This window comes from Stenella coeruleoalba (assembly GCF_951394435.1).
Source record: "Stenella coeruleoalba genome assembly, chromosome: 2".
Classification (NCBI taxonomy): Eukaryota; Metazoa; Chordata; class Mammalia; order Artiodactyla; family Delphinidae; genus Stenella; species Stenella coeruleoalba.
This window is the reverse complement of record NC_137147.1, coordinates 66,992,291-67,011,054: the sequence shown is the minus strand read 5'-3', so window position 1 is coordinate 67,011,054 and position 18,764 is coordinate 66,992,291. Positions and strand designations below refer to the sequence as shown.

Below are 18,764 nucleotides of genomic sequence, written 5' to 3'. Positions count from 1 at the left end.
GGAAAATACAAACTGCCATTTTGCGCCTTCCTGGCTTCTGTGTCCATGTAGGCAAAACAACCCCATGCAGCTAGACCATTTTGCCTAACAGATGAGATTAAGAAACCTGCCTGATTAGAGCAATGCTCCGAAGCTGCCTGTTTCCCAGAAAAGGAGCAAACGGGAGACCCCTCCTGCTGCACTGGGGAAACAGAAAAGGGAGCTAGCATTGAAGTGCCAATTTTGTTCCAGGAGCTTCATTTACTTTAGTCCTGTGATCCTTAAGCTCCTAGATTATTATCACCACAAGAGATCTGTAGACGACCAAACTAACAGTTCAGTATTTAGGTTCTTAGCACTACAACACGCTCCTGCCCTAAAGAGCTCACTTTAAAGCAGCTACCCTTTGAGAAGCTGTGGCTTGATTAGACAGGATAAAAATTCCTACTATTACGCCGCTGGAAAGTAAAGACTGCCAGGTGTTCGGGTATTATTCCCACGTTGGGTCTCTTAAGTTTTGTGGAGAGAGCTGAGAGAATGGGAGGGTCACCCTGGAGGAGGCGGGGTTCGGCTTTCTATGGTCCCGCCCCTCCGATTTTTGCTTCCGGGGCGGTCGGGGCGGCCACGTCATGATCGGGCTCCGCTCTCCAGCCGGGCAGTGTATGGTGGGAGCCAAGATGGCGGCGGCCGCAGCAGCCAGTATTCGAGAGAGACAAACAGGTACCGGCTTATTCCCTTCTCTTTCCTGCGGTTTTGTGCTTGCCGTGAGGACATATTCCTCTTCTTGTCGCCCTCACTCGGTCGCGGTGCGTGCAGTTCGGAGACGGACCTCCAATAGCTTAATCCCGTTCTCAGACCATCGAGAGACCTTCCCTTTTTGAGTTTTTAGGGAAGAGATGCCATTAGCTTGAGAACTCGGCTCTCAGATGTGCCGGAGAAGGGGCTTCAGGGGTGAGCGGGTTGCTGCGGTCCTGCTCTTGTCTCTTTCCTACTGGGCCTCAAAAGGCCATGGCGACCAGATCTGACACCTGGCATTTCCAGCCCTTGCCACTTACGAGGTCTTCGGGTTTGTTTCTGCGCGTGGTTAAGTTCTCTCCCATTTTAATGTTGAGAGTTTCATTTTCGGCACTTACACCACAGTTACAAATTTAGATGCTCTTTTCAGAGCAGATTACACTCTGCCATTTGTCTCCTGTGGACCAGTCTTTGGGGGTACCTGAAGAGAAACGCCTTGTGATAAAGATTTCCGTCTTCAGCATGCGGGAATGGGATATAAGAATGGCAAAACGAATGAATTAATACCTTTCCCATTTTAATTATTTGGCAAATTAGTGTTTTTAAACTACGCCTTATTAGTTTCATGTTTAACAGAGCATGGTTATATAGCTTCCATTTATACCGTGAAGTATGGTTTTAAAAAATACATATTCTTTCCCTTGAGCTTTGGTATTTTTTCCACCTTAGATAATTTTAGTTTTGCCTTATTTTTTGGAAACTTCTGATGGCAACTTGGTTTATACCTGTTAGCTAATTGTCTTGAAAGTTGGCATACTATTAATTCTGAGAAGCTAATAGAGATAAGCCATTAAGAATTTGCATATTTGGAAGTTCTGTCTCTTTTAATTATGTTCTTTTGCATATAAATCGGAATAGGAATATAACTGGTTATAATTAATATGACCTACAGAAAGGATTTTGGCTGTACTTGATTCTTTCCTTTGCAATTCAAAGAAAAATTAATGATAGACTTCAATCTACTAACGACACAGTGCATAATGAGTTGTGTTCTGCATTTCCCCAATAGATAATGTAGTGTAAGCTATCAGATGAAGTCAGGTGTAACTTAAATATATGAAAGTCCAAATAAAATTTGGGAAATAACTGCCATTCATTTTATCTGTGTAAGCAAATAGAAGCCCCACTTGTCTTTGCAGTATGGTTCTGACAGCTTAATGAACCTCAATGAATTAGGTCATACTACATATTAAAATAAAAACATGTTAAGGGAGACTCTGTACCAGTACAAAGGAGCTTTCTGAAAAATGAAATTTGGATGCAGAAACTTTGTAGAATGTTAAAGTCTAGTAGTATAATATGGATTTCTGCAGAAATAAACTTCATTGTAGCAAGATTTCACATCATTACTCCATAGGTTATGCCAGGTTTATCAAATTAGTACTCCAGTTGAGTTCTGTCTTACTTTGAGAGAAAGGTAAACTATGTGCTATAGTAGGACAAGTAAACATTTCCCTGATGCCTATTGAGAATGTTTTGGGAAATAAATCACAATTGAGTCTTAGGCCATGTACTTTATTAACAAATCCATTGTGTCAGAATCCCTGTTAACAAGTTAGCCAAGGCTCAGAAATGGGGAAATTCACCAAGATGGAGCTGAGAAGGCAAACGTGGGAATATCTGCTGATATGGGCTTCTTTCAGTTAGCGAAGCTCTGGAGAGCACCATGTACCTGGAACTCATATGCACCACAGGCTGTGATTCTTCCTAGGTGTCCTCTGTGAACTATTGTAATATCTGTGAGCTTCTGAAGTAGGTCTAAATTATGGGCGAAGTGTATATATATATATATATTTTTTTTTTTTTTTTTTTTTTTTTTGCGGTACGCGGGCCTCTCACTGTTGTGGCCTCTCCCGTTGCGGAGCACAGGCTCTGGATGCGCAGGCTCAGTGGCCATGGCTCACGGGCCCAGCCGCTCCGCGGCATGTGGGATCTTCCCGGACTCAGGCACGAATCCGTGTCCCCTGCATCGGCAGGCGGACTCTCAACCACTGCGCCGCCAGGGAAGCCCTGGGCGATGTATATAATTGGCTGGACATTAGGTACTAACATTTTACCAACAAATCACCTCCGTATCTCTATGTATATATAAATATATTACTGATGTGCAATCTCTTATTATTTTAATCTGCTTCAAGAAATAAGCATTTAATAGAAGTTTTTCTAGTGAGTGAATATGCTGTAAATTGATACGCAGGTGATTTGAGTATTATAATCTTCTCTGGTAGGTGTTTAGCTTGTAGATTATTCTGTATTACTTAATAAAACCTAATCCAAATGCTTTTTAAAAATCAACCAAGGGGGCTTCCCTGGTGGCACAGTGGTTGGGAGTCCGCCTGCCAATTCAGGGGACACGGGTTCGTGCCCCGGTCCGGGAGGATCCCACATGCCGCGGAGCGGCTGGGCCCGTGAGCCATGGCTGCTGAGCCTGCGCGTCCGGAGCCTGTGCTCCGCAACGGGAGAGACCACAGCAGTGAGAGGCCCGCGTAACGCAAAAAAACAACAACAACAACAAAAAAACAACCAAGTAGATTTTAGGATTACCAATCATTTAAACATTTAATCAGATAACTACTACCCTCCCTTGAATATTTGGCCATCTCAACTTCACATAAAAGTGTATCAAGATTTTTATTTCCCTTAGAAAATATTTCTGAGTCTTCTGTAACACATGAACAGATGAGCAGTAAAAACCACAAAATACTATAAGACATAGAGCATAACTGCTATGATTATAGAATTGTGTATTTTTTAAGCAGGAGTTATCAGTTACGTACCACATCTATAGGAAAGTCTCACTAGTGAATCTGACAGGATAATTGGCCGTAGAATGCACTCCAGGATAACTAAAAAATAGATCTGCTGTATTTAGGTTTTAAACCATTTAAATATGAACCAATTAAATATATCATAGAGGATTTTTGTTTTTAGAAAAACTTAAAAATCTATGCTTTCAGCCACACAGTAAATAGACAACAGCACCAGTTATCTATCGAGGCCACTGCAAGGTCGTGATTGACGATTTCTTTTTGCATCTATATAAAACGTAGTGTGGTATCATCAGGAGACATGGAAAAGGCTTCTTCCTGAACATTTTTCACATTTTAATCTGGGCAAAGATGCTTAAATTAGAAAATCTCCCAGACAATATCCCTTTAGTTGTTGATGAAACTGTCTTACAAAGTCTGACCCTACTTCTACATATGCATTAATATTGATTAATCAGTTTTACTAGAGTGATTTGTGCATTTTGTTTTGAGGTAATAAGTAATAAGTGTGGTGGAAAAGTGAAATCCTAAAAACATTGGTAATATTTAATAAGACTGTTTTCATTTCCAGTGGCTTTGAAACGTATGTTGAATTTTAATGTGCCTCATATTAAAAACAGCACTGGAGAACCAGTATGGAAGGTAAGAGACTTTATGTTAATGGGGATTATTTTCTTTCTCTCGGCCCTTATTGGTGGTGATTAGAGGGAATTTCTTGTTAATACTGAACAGTAGCACATTTTAGTTGTAATGCCTGAATATTTCACTTTTACTTAGCATGGCTTATTAATGTGAATCTTCTTTTTTTAAACTGAAGTATAGTTGATGTACAATATTGTGTTCGTTTCAGGTGTACAGCAAAGTGATTCAGTTATACATACAGAATTTTTTCAGATTATTTTCCATTATAGGTTATTACAAGATATTGAATGTATTTCCATACGTTATATAGTAAATGCTTGTTGTGTATCTATTTTACATACAGTAGTTTGTTAATCTGTACTCCTGATTTATCCCTCACCCCCTTCCCTTTCCCATTTGGTAACCATAAGTTTGTTTCCTATGTCTGTGAGTCTGTTTCTATTTTTTATATAGATTCATTTCTATTATTTTTTAGATTCCACATATAAGTGATATAATATTTGTCTTTCTCTCTCTGACTTACTTAACTTAGTGTGATATTCTCTAGGTCCATCCATCTTGCTGCAAATAGCAATATTTCATTCTTTTTTATGACTGACTGATATTCCATTGTATATATATATCACATCCTCTTTTTTTTTTCCCAGTATTGGGAAAAATTTGATTTTATTTTTGAATTTAATTTTATTTATTTGTTTTTTATATAGCAGGTTCTTATTAGTTCTCTGTTTTATACATATTAGTGTATATATGTCAATCCCAATCTTCCAATTCATCCCGCCACCACGACCACCCCCCTCCCCACCCCGCTTTCCCCCCTTGGTGTCCATACGTTGGTTCTCTACATCTGTGTCTCTATTTCTGCCTTGCAAACCGGTTCATCGGTGCCATTTTTCTAGATTCCATATATATGCGTTAATATACGGTATTTGTTTTTCCCTTTCTGTCTTGCTTCACTCCCTATGACACTCTCTAGGTCCATCCACGTCTCTACAAATGACCCAATTTCATTCCTTTTTATGGCTGAATAATATTCCATTGTATATACGTACCACATCTGCTTTATCCATTCGTCTGTCGATGAGCATTTAGGTTGCTTCCATGACCTGGGTGTTGTAAATAGTGCTGCAATGAACATTGGGGTACATGACTCTTTTTGAATTATGGTTTTCTCTGGGTATATGCCCAGTAGTGGGATTGCTGGGTCATATGGTAATTCTGCTTTTAGTTTTTTAAGGCTGTCCTCCATAGGGGCTGTATCAGTTTACATTCCCACTAACAGTGCAAGAGGGTTCCCTTTTCTCCACACCCTCTCCAGCATTTGTTGTTTGTAGATTTTCTGATGATGCCCTTTCTAACGGGTGTGAGGTGATAACTCGTTGTAGTTTTGATTTGCATTTCCCTAATAATTCGTGGTGTTGCGCAGCTTTTCATGTGCCTGTGGCCATTTGTATGTCTTCTTTGGAGAATTGTCTAGTTAGGTCTTCTGCCCATTTTTTGATTGGGTTGTTTGTTTGTTTTTTATATTGAGCTGCATGAGCTTTTTATATAGTTTGGATATTAATCCTTTGTCCATTAATTCGTTTACAAATATTTTCTCCCATTCTGAGGGCTGTCTTTTGTCTTACTTATAGTTTCCTTTGCTGTGCAAAAGCTTTTAAGTTTCATTAGGTCCCATTTGTTTATTTTTGTTTTTATTTCCATTACTCTAGGAGGTGGGTCAAAAGGTTCTTGCTGTGACTTATGTCAGAGAGTGTTCTTCGTATGTTTTCCTCTAAGAGTTTTATGGTGTCCAGTCTTACATTTAGGTCTTTAATCCATTTTGAGTTTATTTTTGTATATGGTGTTAGGGAGTGTTCTAATTTCATTTTACATGAAGCTGTCCAGTTTTCCGAGCACCACTTATTGAAGAGACTGTCTTTTCTCCACTGTATATTCTTGCCTCCTTTATCACAGCTTAATTGACCATAGGTGCATGGGTTTATTTCTGGGCTTTCTATCCTGTTCCATTGATCTATATTTCTTTTTTTGTGCCAGTACCATACTGTCTTGATGACTGTAGCTTTGTGGTATAGTCTGAAGTCAGGGAGCCTGATCCCTCCAGCTCCGTTTTTTCCCCTCAAGTCTGCATTGGCTATTCAGGGTCTTTTGTGTCTCCATACAAATTTTAACACTTTTCGTTTTAGTTCTTTAAAAAATGCCATTGGTAATTTGATAGGGATTGCATTAAATCTGTAGACTGCTTTGGGTAGTATAGTCTTTTTCACAATGTTGATTCTTCCAATCCAAGAACATGGTATATCTGTCCATCTGTTTGTGTCATTTTTGATTTCTCTCATCAGTGTCTTATAGTTTTCTGAGTACAGGTCTTTTACCTCCTTAGGTAGGTTTATTCCTAGGTATTTTATTCTTTTTGTTACAGTGGTGAATGGGATCTTTTCCTTAATTTCTATTTCTGATCTTTTGTTGTTAGTGTATAGTAATGCAAGAGATTTCTGTGCATTAATTTTGTATCCTGCAACTTTACCAGATTCATTGATTAGCTCTATTAGTTTTCTGGTGGCATCTTTAGGATTATCTATGTGTAGTATCATGTCATCTGCAAACAGTGACAGTTTTACTTTTTCTTTTCCAACTTGTATTTCTTTTATTTCTTTTTCTTCTCTGATTGCCATGGCTAGGACTTCCAAAACTATGTTGAATAATGGTGGCAAAAGTGGACATCCTTGTCTATTTCCTGATCTTAGAGGAAATGCTTTCAGTTTTTCACCATTGAGAATGATATTTGCTGTGGGTTTGTCACATATGGCTTCTATTATGTTGAGGTAGCTTCCCTCTATGCCCACTTTCTGGAGAGTTTTTATCAGAAATGGGTGTTGATTTTTGTCAAAAGCTTTTTCTGCATCTATTGAGAAGACCACATGGTTTTTATTCTTCAGTTTGTTAATATGGTGTATCACATTGATTGATTTGCATACGTTGAAGAATCCTTGCATCCCTGGGCTAAATCCTATTTGATCATGGTGTATGATCCTTTTAATGTGTTTTTGGATTTTGTTTGCTAGTATTTTGTTGAGGATTTTTGCGTCTATATTCATCACTGATATTGGTCTGTAATTTTCTTTTTTTGTGGTATCTTTGTCTGGTTTTGCTATCAGGGTGATGATGACCTCATAGAATGAGTTTCGTAGTGTTCCTTCCTCTGCAGTTTTTTGAAGAGTTTGAGAAGGATAGGTGTTAGCTCTTCTCTAAATGTTTGATAGAATTCCCCTGTGAAGCCATCTGGTCCTGGACTTTAGTTTGTTGGAAGATTTTTAATCACAGTTTCAATTTCATTACTTGTGATTGGTCTGTTCATGTTTTCTATTTCTTCCTGCTTCGGTCTTGGAAGGTTACCTTTCTAAGAATTGGGCCATTTCTTTCAGGTTGTCCATTTTATTGGCATAGAGTTCCTTGTAGTAGTCTCCTACGATGCTTTGTATTTCTCCGGTGTCCATTGTAATTTCTCCCTTTTCATTTCTAATTTTATTGATTTGAGTCCTCTCTCTCTTTTTCTTGATGAGTTTGGCTAAAGGTTTATCAATTTTGTTTATCTTCTCAAAGAACCAGCTTTTAATTTTATTGATCTTTGATATTGTTTTCTTTGTTCCTATTCCTTTTATTTCTGTTTTGATCTTTATGATTTCTTTCCTTCTACTAACTTTGAGTTTTGTTTGTTTTTCTTTCTATAGTTCCTTTAGGTGTAAGGTTAGATTGTTTATTTGAGATTTTTCTTGTTTCTTGAGGTAGGATTGTATTGCTATAAACTTCCATCTTAGAACTGCTCTTGCTACTTCCCATAGGTTTTGGACCGTCATGTTTTTGCTGTCATTTGTCTCTAGGTATTTCTTGATTTCCTCTTTGATTTCTTCAGTGATATCTTGGTTATTTAGTAATGTATTGTTTAGCCTCCATGTGTTTTTGATTTTTACGGGGTTTTTTTTCCCCCTGTAATTCATTTCTAATCTCATAGCGTTGTGGTCAGAAAAGATGCTTGATATGATTTCAATTTTCTTAAATTTACCAAGGCTTGATTTGTGAACCAAGATGTGATCTATCCTGGAGAATGTTCCATGTGCACTTGAGAAGAAAGTGTAGTCTGCTGTTTTCTGATGGAATGTCCTACAGATATCAATTAAGTCTATGTGGTCTATTGTGTTATTTAAAGCTTTGTGTTTCCTTATTAATTTTCTGTCTGGATGATCTGTTCATTGGTGTAAGTGAGGTGTTGAAGTCCCCCACTATTATTGTGTTACTGTTGATTTCCTCTTGTATAGCTGTTAGCATTTGCCTTATGTATTGAGGTGCTCCTATGTTGGGTGCATATGTATTTCTAATTGTTATCTCTTCTTGATCCCTTGATCATTATGTAGTATCCTTCCTTCTCTCTTGTAACATTTTTTTTGTTTTTTTTTTTTTGTTTTTGCGGTACGTGGGCCTCTCACTGTTGTTGCCTCTCCTGTTGCGGAGCACAGGCTCCGGACGCGCAGGCTCAGCTGCCATGGCTCATGGGCCCAGCTGCTCCGCGGCATGTGGGATCTTCTCGGACCGGGGCACGAACCCGTGTCCCTGCATCGGCAGGCGGACTCTGAACCACTGCCCCACCAGGGAAGCCCCAACATTCTCTATTTTAAAGTCTATTTTGTCTGATATGAGTATTGCTACTCTAGCTTTCTTTTGATCTCCATTTTTATGGGATATCATTTTCCATCCCCTCACTTTCAGTCTATATGTGTCCCTAGGTCTGAAGTGGGTCTCTTGTAGATAGCATACATATGGGTCTTGTTTTTGTATCCATTCAGCAAACCTGTGTCTTTTGGTTCGAATATTTAATCCATTCACATTTAAGGTAATTATCGATACATGTGTTCCTATTACTCTTCTCTTAATTGTTTTGGGTTTTTTTGTAGGTCCTTTTCTTCTGTTGTGTTTCCCACTCAGAGAAGTTCCTTTAGCATTTGTTGTAGAGCTGGTTTTGTGGTGCTGAATTCTCGTAGGTTTTGCTTGTCAGTAGAGCTTTTTTTTTTTTTAACATCTTTATTGGGGTATAATTGCTTTACAATGGTGTGTTAGTTTCTGCTTTATAACAAAGTGAATCAGTTATACATATGTTCCCATATCTCTTCCCTCTTGCGTCTCCCTCCCTCCCACCCTCCCTATCCCACCCCTCCAGGCGGTCACAAAGCACTGAGCCAATATCCCTGTTCCATGCGGCTGCTTCCCACTAGCTATCTACCTTACGTTTGTTAGTGTATATATGTCCATGCCTCTCTCTCGCCCTGTCACAGCTTCCCTGGTGGCACAGTGGTTGGGAGCCCGCCTGCCAATGCAGGGGATGCGGGTTTGAGCCCCGGTCCGGGAGAATCCCACATGCCGCGGGGCGGCCGGGCCCATGAGCGATGGCCGCTGTAGAGCTTTTGATTTCTCCTTCGAATCTGAATGAGATCCTTGCTGGGTTGAGTAAACTTGGTTGTAGGTTCTTCCCTTTCATCACTTTAAATATATCGTGCCACTCCCTTCTGGCTTGTAGAATTTCTGCTGAGAAATCAGCTGTTAACCTTATGGGAGTTCCCTTGTATGTTATTTATCGTTTTTCCCTTGTTGCTTTCAATAATTTTTCTTTGCCTTTAATTTTTGCCAATTTGATTACTATGTGTCTCAGCATGTTTCTTCTTGGGTTTATCCTGCCTGGGACTCTCTGTGCTTTCTGGACTTGGGTGGCTATTTCCTTTCCCATGTTAGGGAATGTTTTTGACTATAATCTCTTCAAATATTTTCTCGGGTCCTTTCTCTCTCTCTTCTCCTTCTGGAACCCCTATAATGTGAATGTTGTTGTGTTCAATGTTGTCCCAGAGGTCTCTTATGCTGTCTTCATTTCTTTTCATTCTTTTTCTTAATTTTGTTCTGCGGCTGTGAATTCCACCATTCTTTCAGGTCACTTACCCATTCTTCTGCCTCAGTTTTCTGCTTGATTCCTTCTAGTGTATTTTTCATTTCAATTATCATATTGTTCATCTCTGTTTGTTTGTTCTTTAATTCTTCTAGGTCTTTGTTAAACATTTTTTGCATCATCTTGATCTTTGCTCCATTCTTTTTCCGAGGTCCTAGATCATCTTCACTATCATTCTGAATTCTTTTTCTGGCAGGTTGCCTATCTCCACTTCATTTATTGTTTTTCTGGGGTTTTATCTTGTTCCTTCATCTGGTACATAGCCCTCTGCCTTTTCATTTTGTCTGTCTTTCTGTGAATGTGGTTTTTGTTCCATAGGCTGCAGGATTGTAGTTCTTCTTGTTTCTCCTCATACCACATCCTCTTAAACTAGTCATCTGTTTATGGGCACTTGGGTTTTTTCCACATCTTGGCTATTGTAAATAGTGCTGCTATGAACATTGGGGTACATATATCTTTTCAAATTAGAGTTTTCATCTTTTCCAGATATATACCCAGGAGTGGGAATCCTGGATCATATTGTAGCTCTATTTTTAGCTTTTTAAGGAACCTCTGTACTGTTTTCCATAGTGGCTGTACCAGTTTACATTACCACCAGCAGTGTAAGAGGGTTCCATTTTCTCCACACTCTCTGCAGCATTTATTTGTCAACTTTATGATGATAGGCATTCTGACCAATGTGAGGCGATACCTCATTGTAGTTTTGATATGCATTTCTCTAATGATTAGTGGTGTTGAGCATCTTTTCATGTGCCTGTTTGCCATCTGTATGTCTTCTTTGGAGAGATGTCTATTTAGATCTTTTGCCCATTTTTTGATTGAGTTGTTGGTGTTTTTGATATTGAGTTGTATAAGCTGTTAGTATATTTTGGATATTAACCTATTGTTGGTCGCATTATTTGCAAATATTTTCTCTCATAACGTTTTTCACAGAACTAATAATCCTAAAATTTATATGGAACCACAAAAGACCCAGAATTGCCAAAGCAATCCTGAGAAGAAAGAACAGAGCTGGAGGTGTAACCCTCCCAGACTTCAGACAATACTACAAAGTTACAGTAATCTAACAGCATGGTATTGACACAAAAACAGACAAATAGATCAATGGATCAGAATAGAGAGCCCAGAAAGAGACCCACACACCTACGGTCAATTAATCTGTGACAAAGGAGGCAAGAACATACAATGGAGAAAAGACAGTGTCTTCAACAAGTGATGGACAGGTACATGTAAATCAGTGAAATTATAACATTCCCTCATACCATATACAAAAATAAGTTCAAAATGGTTTAAAGACCTAAATGTAAGACATGACACCATAAAACTCCTAGAAGAGAATATAGGCAAAACATTCTCTGACATAAATCATAGCAGTATTTTCTTATCAATCTCCCAAGGCAAAGGAAATTAAAAAATTACCAAATGGGACCTAATCAAACTTAAAAGCTTTTGCACAGCCAAGCAAACCATCAACAAAATGAAAAGACAACCTGCAGAATGGGAGAAAATATGAATCCTCTTTGATAAATATTTTATGGAATGGCACAGGCAGTGATAATAATATTCATCTAGAGAATTCAGCTGATTTCTTAGGTGGGGCCTCACTGATTCTAGGTCTTTACTCCAGTTGAAGTTTTGTTCCTTAACTTTACAAATCCAGAATTTTGATCTTGCAAGCTTTCTTAAGGTTACTCAGACTTAGGGATACTGGTCCATTTTAACCAACTAATGAGAGAGTGATCTGTAACCCAGAATGCCATTTCATTAATTTATGATATATAAAACTGTCAGTAAAAATGTTAATTGGACCAGAAAGCAATCTATAATCTTTTTCCTTTGAGAAATGCTGGAGAATCTTTTAAAATTCCTATTCTTTGAGCTCCTTCATTCTAAACCTCATGCTCACTGTTTCTTTTTCTTCAAAGAGATTATAATACAGTTGATTAGGTCTAAACTTGTTAGATTATCGTCAGTTTATACTTCTCTCTTTGTAAGAATCAAGAACAGACCAACTTGGTTACAGTTTGGGATGTTTTGAAAACTCTCATGAGTCCTGGTAAGTCCTTTGGGTTAACTCTAAAGGTGATTAAAGTCATCTGAAAAATGATTTATAATTTAAGCTTTAGTGTGTCCCCTCATTTTCCTCTTCCTTCCTGTTTATTTGTAGTCATCTTCTTATTGTCCTTTGCATAAGCTATACTTGTTTATTCTTTCTAGTGCCTATGTTCAGCATTTGAATGAAATAACTTGAGAATTTCTGGGGTGTAGATTTGTGTCAGATGCTTTCCCTACCCATCACTTCTCTATCACAAGATTAATAATACAGATATATTGAGGTGTAAGGAAGGAAGATTTTTGAAGGATATAACATCCAGCCTTTTGTAACTGGAGCAGGAAGATTTTTAGCTTTTCTAAAGGAAATGCTGGCATTCAAACAAACCATGTTTTTGTATGACAGCATGTTTCATCCTCTCATTAGCAATTTCTTACTCCATTAAGAATTATTGATGTAGTAGTGGAAAACACCTATTAGTTGAAGTGTTTCTTTTATTTGCCTTAACTCTAAAACTAATTCTGAGTTAGAAGACCCAGTTGGAATACTTACTACTCATCAGAGGTGTCAGTTTTAACACTTTCACAATGTGAGGAAATGCATGAGATGCTTAAATTACTAAATTTTCTTTACAGTCTTGGAACTTGTTAAGCATTAGTTTTGAGAGTGACTAATTTTTACTTCTCTTTTTAGAAAGGATATATGTGAATGGGATAGGGAGTGTAAGTGAGTCTGCTGTATGTTCCAAGTCCTTTATTATAACCTAAGATGAAGATTTTATAGTCTCTGGTATGTTTTTTAACTTAGAAAAAGTATTTTATAAGAAAAAATTTATGTAATAATTTATTTTAGCCCAAGTAATAATGCTTTTAAGAATGGATTACTAGATGAATGGACATTTTGGTAAATAATTATGGAAAATATTAAATTGAGGTAAGTATAAGAATTCAGTATATTAAAATAAAATGTACTTGAACATTATCTTAATATTGGGTTCTCTGTTGACTGTTCACTGATAATAATGTTTAAACAAACGCATGACTTTTGTTTTGCTTCTGCTAGGTGCTCATTTATGATAGATTTGGCCAAGATATCATCTCTCCTCTGCTATCTGTGAAGGAGCTGAGAGACATGGGAATCACTCTGCATCTGTGAGTTTTAACGTGTTTCTAGTAATGGCATCTGTTTTCAAATACATTGTTTTCTTTTGTTTTAATCAATTTATTTGTATCTTATTTATTTTTGGCTGCATTGGGTCTTTGTTGCTGCGCACGGGCTTTCTTTAGTTCTGGCAAGCGGGGGCTACTCTTTGTTGCAGTGCACAGGCTTCTCACTGCGTTGGCTTCTCTTGTTGTGAAGCACAGGCTCTAGGCGCATGGCTTTCAGTAGTTGTGGCGCATGGACTCTAGAGCGCAGGCTCAGTAGTTGTGACGCACGGGCTTAGTTGCTCTGAGGCATGTGGGATCTTCCCGGACCAGGGCTCGAACCCATGTCCCCTGCATTGGCAGGCGGATTCTTAAGTATTACGCCACCAGGGAAATCCCTCAAATACATTTTTTAAAATGTCTTTAGCCACCCTGAAATCAAATTACTAAGGGACATTTATTAAGAAAATAGTATTAGGTTATAGTACTTGCATATAGAGAACATTTTTTCCATTATCTTGTTTTATTCAACCCTTTATTTCTGAAGTTAAAAATAATCCTCAGTCTTAGAATTTAAAATTTCATAATTTAAATTTTCTCTTTTGTGTCTTTTCCTACAGACTGGTTTACTCTCTTATGTAAAGGAAAAGAACTGGTTGTTTCAAGTTCTCGTTCAGCTCTGAAAATTTTTTATTTATTTAATTCAAATACACTTTTTAAAAAGAGGAATATCTAAATTAGTATATCATTAATATGAAAAATTTAAGTAATTAGGAAGTAATGACTTAATCACCATAGGGAGCTATCTATGTTGTCTTCCTAACTACTAAATTTATTTGATTATATTCCTTATGATATGTCTGATGAATAAAACAAATTGCATTACTTTGTAGACTTGGCCTAATAGAACAATAGAACATTTAAAGAGGGGCTGTATACATGAATAGCTACTAATACTTTTATGTACTGAAGGAGTCCAGTTTTACAGTGTTCTAACTTAGTTGCATTTTGTTTTTTGATGATGTTATAATCAGTTTTCATTCTGTGATATTTTAATATATTGAATTATAGTGTGCTCTTTTATTGGGAATGTGGTTTTAGATTTCCAGTGAGTAGGGTATCAGAATCTTGTTAAACTCTTAAATTTTATATTGAATATTTGTTTTAAATTAATAGAATATTGCATTAATTCTAAAATATACTTTTTAATTTAGTATTTCTGAAATTAAGGTCTATCTCCTTAATAATGCCATGACATAGTTTAATTGGCAGCATTTTCTGCCTGTTTTAATAATATGTTTTAAAATTGATAGCACCTTAGGTTTGATGAAACGTGGTATTTGGCAGGTTCTTCCTCTTGTTTTTATGTCAGACTTAATCTACACATTTGTTGGTGGTGACATGTTAATGCTTATGACCTAAACTGGAGTTACCCTTGATGCCATCCTTGAAAATGATGGTTTATTATAAACATTGGTTACTATTGCTACCTTACTCTTTAACTCCTTTATTTTATTTTACTAATAAAAAGACTAAAGTTTGTAGAGTTCGAGTGATTGTCCCATGATTGTACAGGTAATTAATAACAGAGTTGTGGCCAGATTGCTTGACCACTGTTTCTGGGCTGTTTGTCTACTGAACCATAGTGGCTCAGAAACAGTGACTAATAAAAGTGAGGCCTCAGTACTTCCTTAAGGAGTGACAAGGTATTCTGCCAGTTTGAGAGTTGTGCATTCTTGCTGCCCACCTGTTGCTATTGCCATCAGAGCATGAAAGGATTACACAGCTATTCTGGTAAATTCCTGTGCACCGTGCCTCTGACTGTTCTTCCTTTTTTGCTGGAGAATACTTCATCAGTTACTTTATATTCTGCAAGCTGGTTTAGGCTGATTTGTAGGAAACAATAATTACAGGTTTCCAGAACATGAAATGGTGGTTGTAGCCCTTTAGGTAGTTGGACAGCCAGTGTAAGAAGACAACAAACAATGGCTGCCAGCACATTATAATCCTTCTTGTGTTAGCAGCAGCCAAACAGAGGGAAAAAAGTTATCAAATGCAGACTCACTGGCAGCATGTGCCTCTTTGACTCTCTCCTTTATAAGGATGACTGAAATAATTGTATGTATAGAAGGATGTATGTAGATTGTTTATGGAATATTGCATATAGAAGGATGACTAGAATATTGTAGAAATAGAACATTTCTCATATTTCCTGATATAAGCATGGTGAAATCTTACAATGGAGCATAAAGATATTTTCTCAGTTGATATTGGGATATTTGAATGAATATACTTTCTGAATTGTAAAAGAGAAAACTATCAAGTGGTACAATCAATAAGATGCTTAGCCGATCCCTTATGCATTCTCTTATGAAGCAACAGGTAGAACAATATAGATGGTCTTAAAGTTTTAAGGAAGCATTCATATACCTTTCATTTAAAAAATATATTTTATTTTATTTATGGTTAAATATTTTCATTGCTTCTAAAGATAGTTCCAGCTTTCTGTTTTCCCTCTCAGAGAACTGTACTTTCCTCCCACTTACCTCCCCCCCACCATATTTCTATGAAAAATGGGAATAAAATTGATTTTGAATGTGCTTTAGTTCTCATTCAAGGAGAATATTGGTAGAAGAGACTGACCATAAGAGGTATGAGAAATAAGGTGATTGGAGTAGAGGAAATGAAGACTGAGATTAGGATCTTACTAATAAATAATATTAACATTGATATAAGGAGAAAGCTGGGTTAAATAATTAATTGCAGCAAGAACTTTTAGAGTACTGATCACTGTCCTTGAACTGGTGAACTAGTTTGAGAAATACTATAAAATTTTTAGCTATCTTTTTAGATAAGTGACTAAGAAAAAGTGAGTTTTATATTCTTTATGTGTCCTAGGCTTTTGCACTCTGATCGAGATCCTATTCCAGATGTTCCTGCAGTGTACTTCGTAATGCCAACTGAAGAAAATATTGATAGAATGTGTCAGGTAATATGAGTTCTTATTTTCCTTATTCTTGAAGGTGGAAACAGATTTTTTTTCAAAAAAAAAAAATCTTAGATGTCCAGTGTGAAATATCAGAAATTTTCTTAACCCAATTTCCCACTTCGATTTTTTTTTTTTTTTTTTTTTTTTTTGGTGGTACACGGGCCTCTCACTGTTGTGGCCTCTCCCGTTGCGGAGCACAGGCTCCGGACGCGCAGGCTCAGCGGCCATGGCTCACGGGCCCAGCCGCTCTGCGGCATGTGGGATCTTCCCGGACCAGGGCACGAACCCGTGTCCCCTGCATCGGCAGGCGGACTCTCAACCACTGCGCCACCAGGGAAGCCCTCCCACTTCGATTTTTGAGACTATCTTTGAATTTTAAATAGACTGAAAGATTTAAAATTTTTTGGCTGAGGAAGCATTATTTTGATTGAGACTGAGTCTGGCTTTAAAAAACAGAAAACCTAACTATATGAGCTTTTAAAAATAAGGTTTTATTTTTCTAAGATAATAGAAAGTCTGAATAGGAAGTCCAGCTTGGTATAGCAGCTCTTTAAAGTAATCAAAGATCCAAGCCCCCTCTGTCTTTTTGAGCTGTCATCTTTAGTTTGTTGTTCACTGTCTTGCTCCTTGCTTCACGGATGCAAGATGGCAGCTGCAACTTTAGACATCACAATATATGTTCAGGGTAAGAAGAAGGGAGAAATTAACTATGCCAGTCCTGACTGTTGATTTTGGTCAGGAAAGCTAAGCTTTCCCAGAAGCTCCCAGAAGACTTTAATTTATGTCTCACTGGATAGAATTAGCGTCAGGGGAGGCCACAAAAGTTAATATTTAGTTTAGTGTATTGTCACCCCCAAATAAAATCTGTATTCTTTTAGCAAGGAAGAAGGGGAAAATAGATATTGGATAGGTAGCTAACGGTGTCTGCTGTTAAGTCACAGCATCTTTACTTGTTATTGACTGTTGAATCAAATTACTTTGTTTGTTAGTGAAGGTCACATATTTTGTGTCCTATAGAGCTAATAATGCCCAGCTTTCTCTTTTACCCTGCATAAACCCAACAACTATGCCATTTTTAAAAGAAGTACGATTTACCAATCCCTTCTTCTTTCCTTGTTTTAAAACATCTTTATTGACATATAATTTACATACCGTACAATTTACCCAAAGTGTACAAATTATGCAATTCATTGGTTTTTAGTATATTCGCACAAGTGTGCAACCATCACCATAATGAATTAAAGAGCATTTTCATCACCTTAACTATTACATCCCCAACCCCTGAACCCCCATCCCTAAGGTACTATTTGTTTCTGTATATTTGCCTGTTCAGCATATTGCATATGAACGGAATCATATACATGGTCTGTTGTATCTGGCTTCTTTTTCTTAGCATAATGTTTTCAAAATTCATCCATACTGTAGATGTTATCAGTACTTCTTTGCTTTTTATTGCTAAATAATATTCCATTGTATGGATATACCAAATTTTGTTTATCCATTTATCATTTGGGTTGTTTCCACCTTTTGGCTGTTGTAAGTAATGCTACTATAAACATTTGTGTACAAATTTCTGTGTAGGCATATGTTTTCATTTCTCCTGTGTCCATGAACACCTAGGAATGGAATTGCCACATTAAATGATAACACCATGGTTAACCTTTTGAGGAATTGCCAGACTATTTTCCGAGGTGGTTGCATCATTTTGTATTCCCTCCAGCAGTGTTTGAGTGGTCCAGTTCCTCCAGATCCTTGCCAGTACTTCTTATTATCTGACATTTTGATTGTAGTCATCCTACTGGGTGTAAAATGGTACCTCGCTGTGGTTTTGATTTGCATTCCCTGATGACTAATGATATTAAGCATCTTTTCATGTGTTTATTGGCAGTTTGTATCTTTGGAGAAATGTCAATTCAGATCCCTTGTCCAGTTTTAAATTGGGTTGTCTTTTCATTGTTGTTAGAGTACTTTATATATTTTGAATACTGGACCTTTATCAAGTATATTATTTGCAGATGTTTTCTCCCATCCTGTGGGTTATCTTTTCACTTTCTTAATAGTGTCCTGTGGAGTACAAAAATGTTTAATTTTGGTTTTAAACTTAATTTCATTTTTTCTTTAGTTGCCTGTGCTTTTGGTGTCATATTTAAGAAACCATTGCCAGCTCATAATTGCTACTGAACTTGTATTGAAAATACAAATAAATGTGTATTTCTTAGAAAAAGAAACCATTGCTAAATCTCTGTTTTATTTGAAGATTTTTATAGTTTGGGGGCTTGTATTTAGGTATTTGATAGTTTTTGAGTTAATTTTTATATGTGCTATAAGGTAGGTATCCAACTTCATTCTTTTGCATGTGGCTATCCAGTTCTCCCAGCATCCTTTTTTTTTTTTTGATGTTGGG

The 18,764-nt window shown here is 37.2% G+C and overlaps 1 protein-coding gene across 2 annotated transcripts in view; it reads left to right on the top strand.

Annotated features, from left to right (window-relative positions):
* The first annotated feature begins 609 nt into the window (after positions 1-609).
* Positions 610-18,764, top strand: part of SCFD1 (sec1 family domain containing 1) — a 134,221-nt gene continuing 116,066 nt past the window's right edge. For both annotated transcript variants that reach the window (XR_013827085.1, XM_079912934.1), the window contains exons 1-4: positions 610-699; positions 4,114-4,184; positions 13,289-13,377; positions 16,270-16,360. Coding sequence is in view for 1 of the 2 variants with exons in the window: in XM_079912934.1 (XP_079769060.1) it covers positions 642-699; positions 4,114-4,184; positions 13,289-13,377; positions 16,270-16,360 (309 nt within the window). In the remaining variant the exon portion in view is untranslated. The remainder of the gene's footprint in view (positions 700-4,113; positions 4,185-13,288; positions 13,378-16,269; positions 16,361-18,764) is intronic.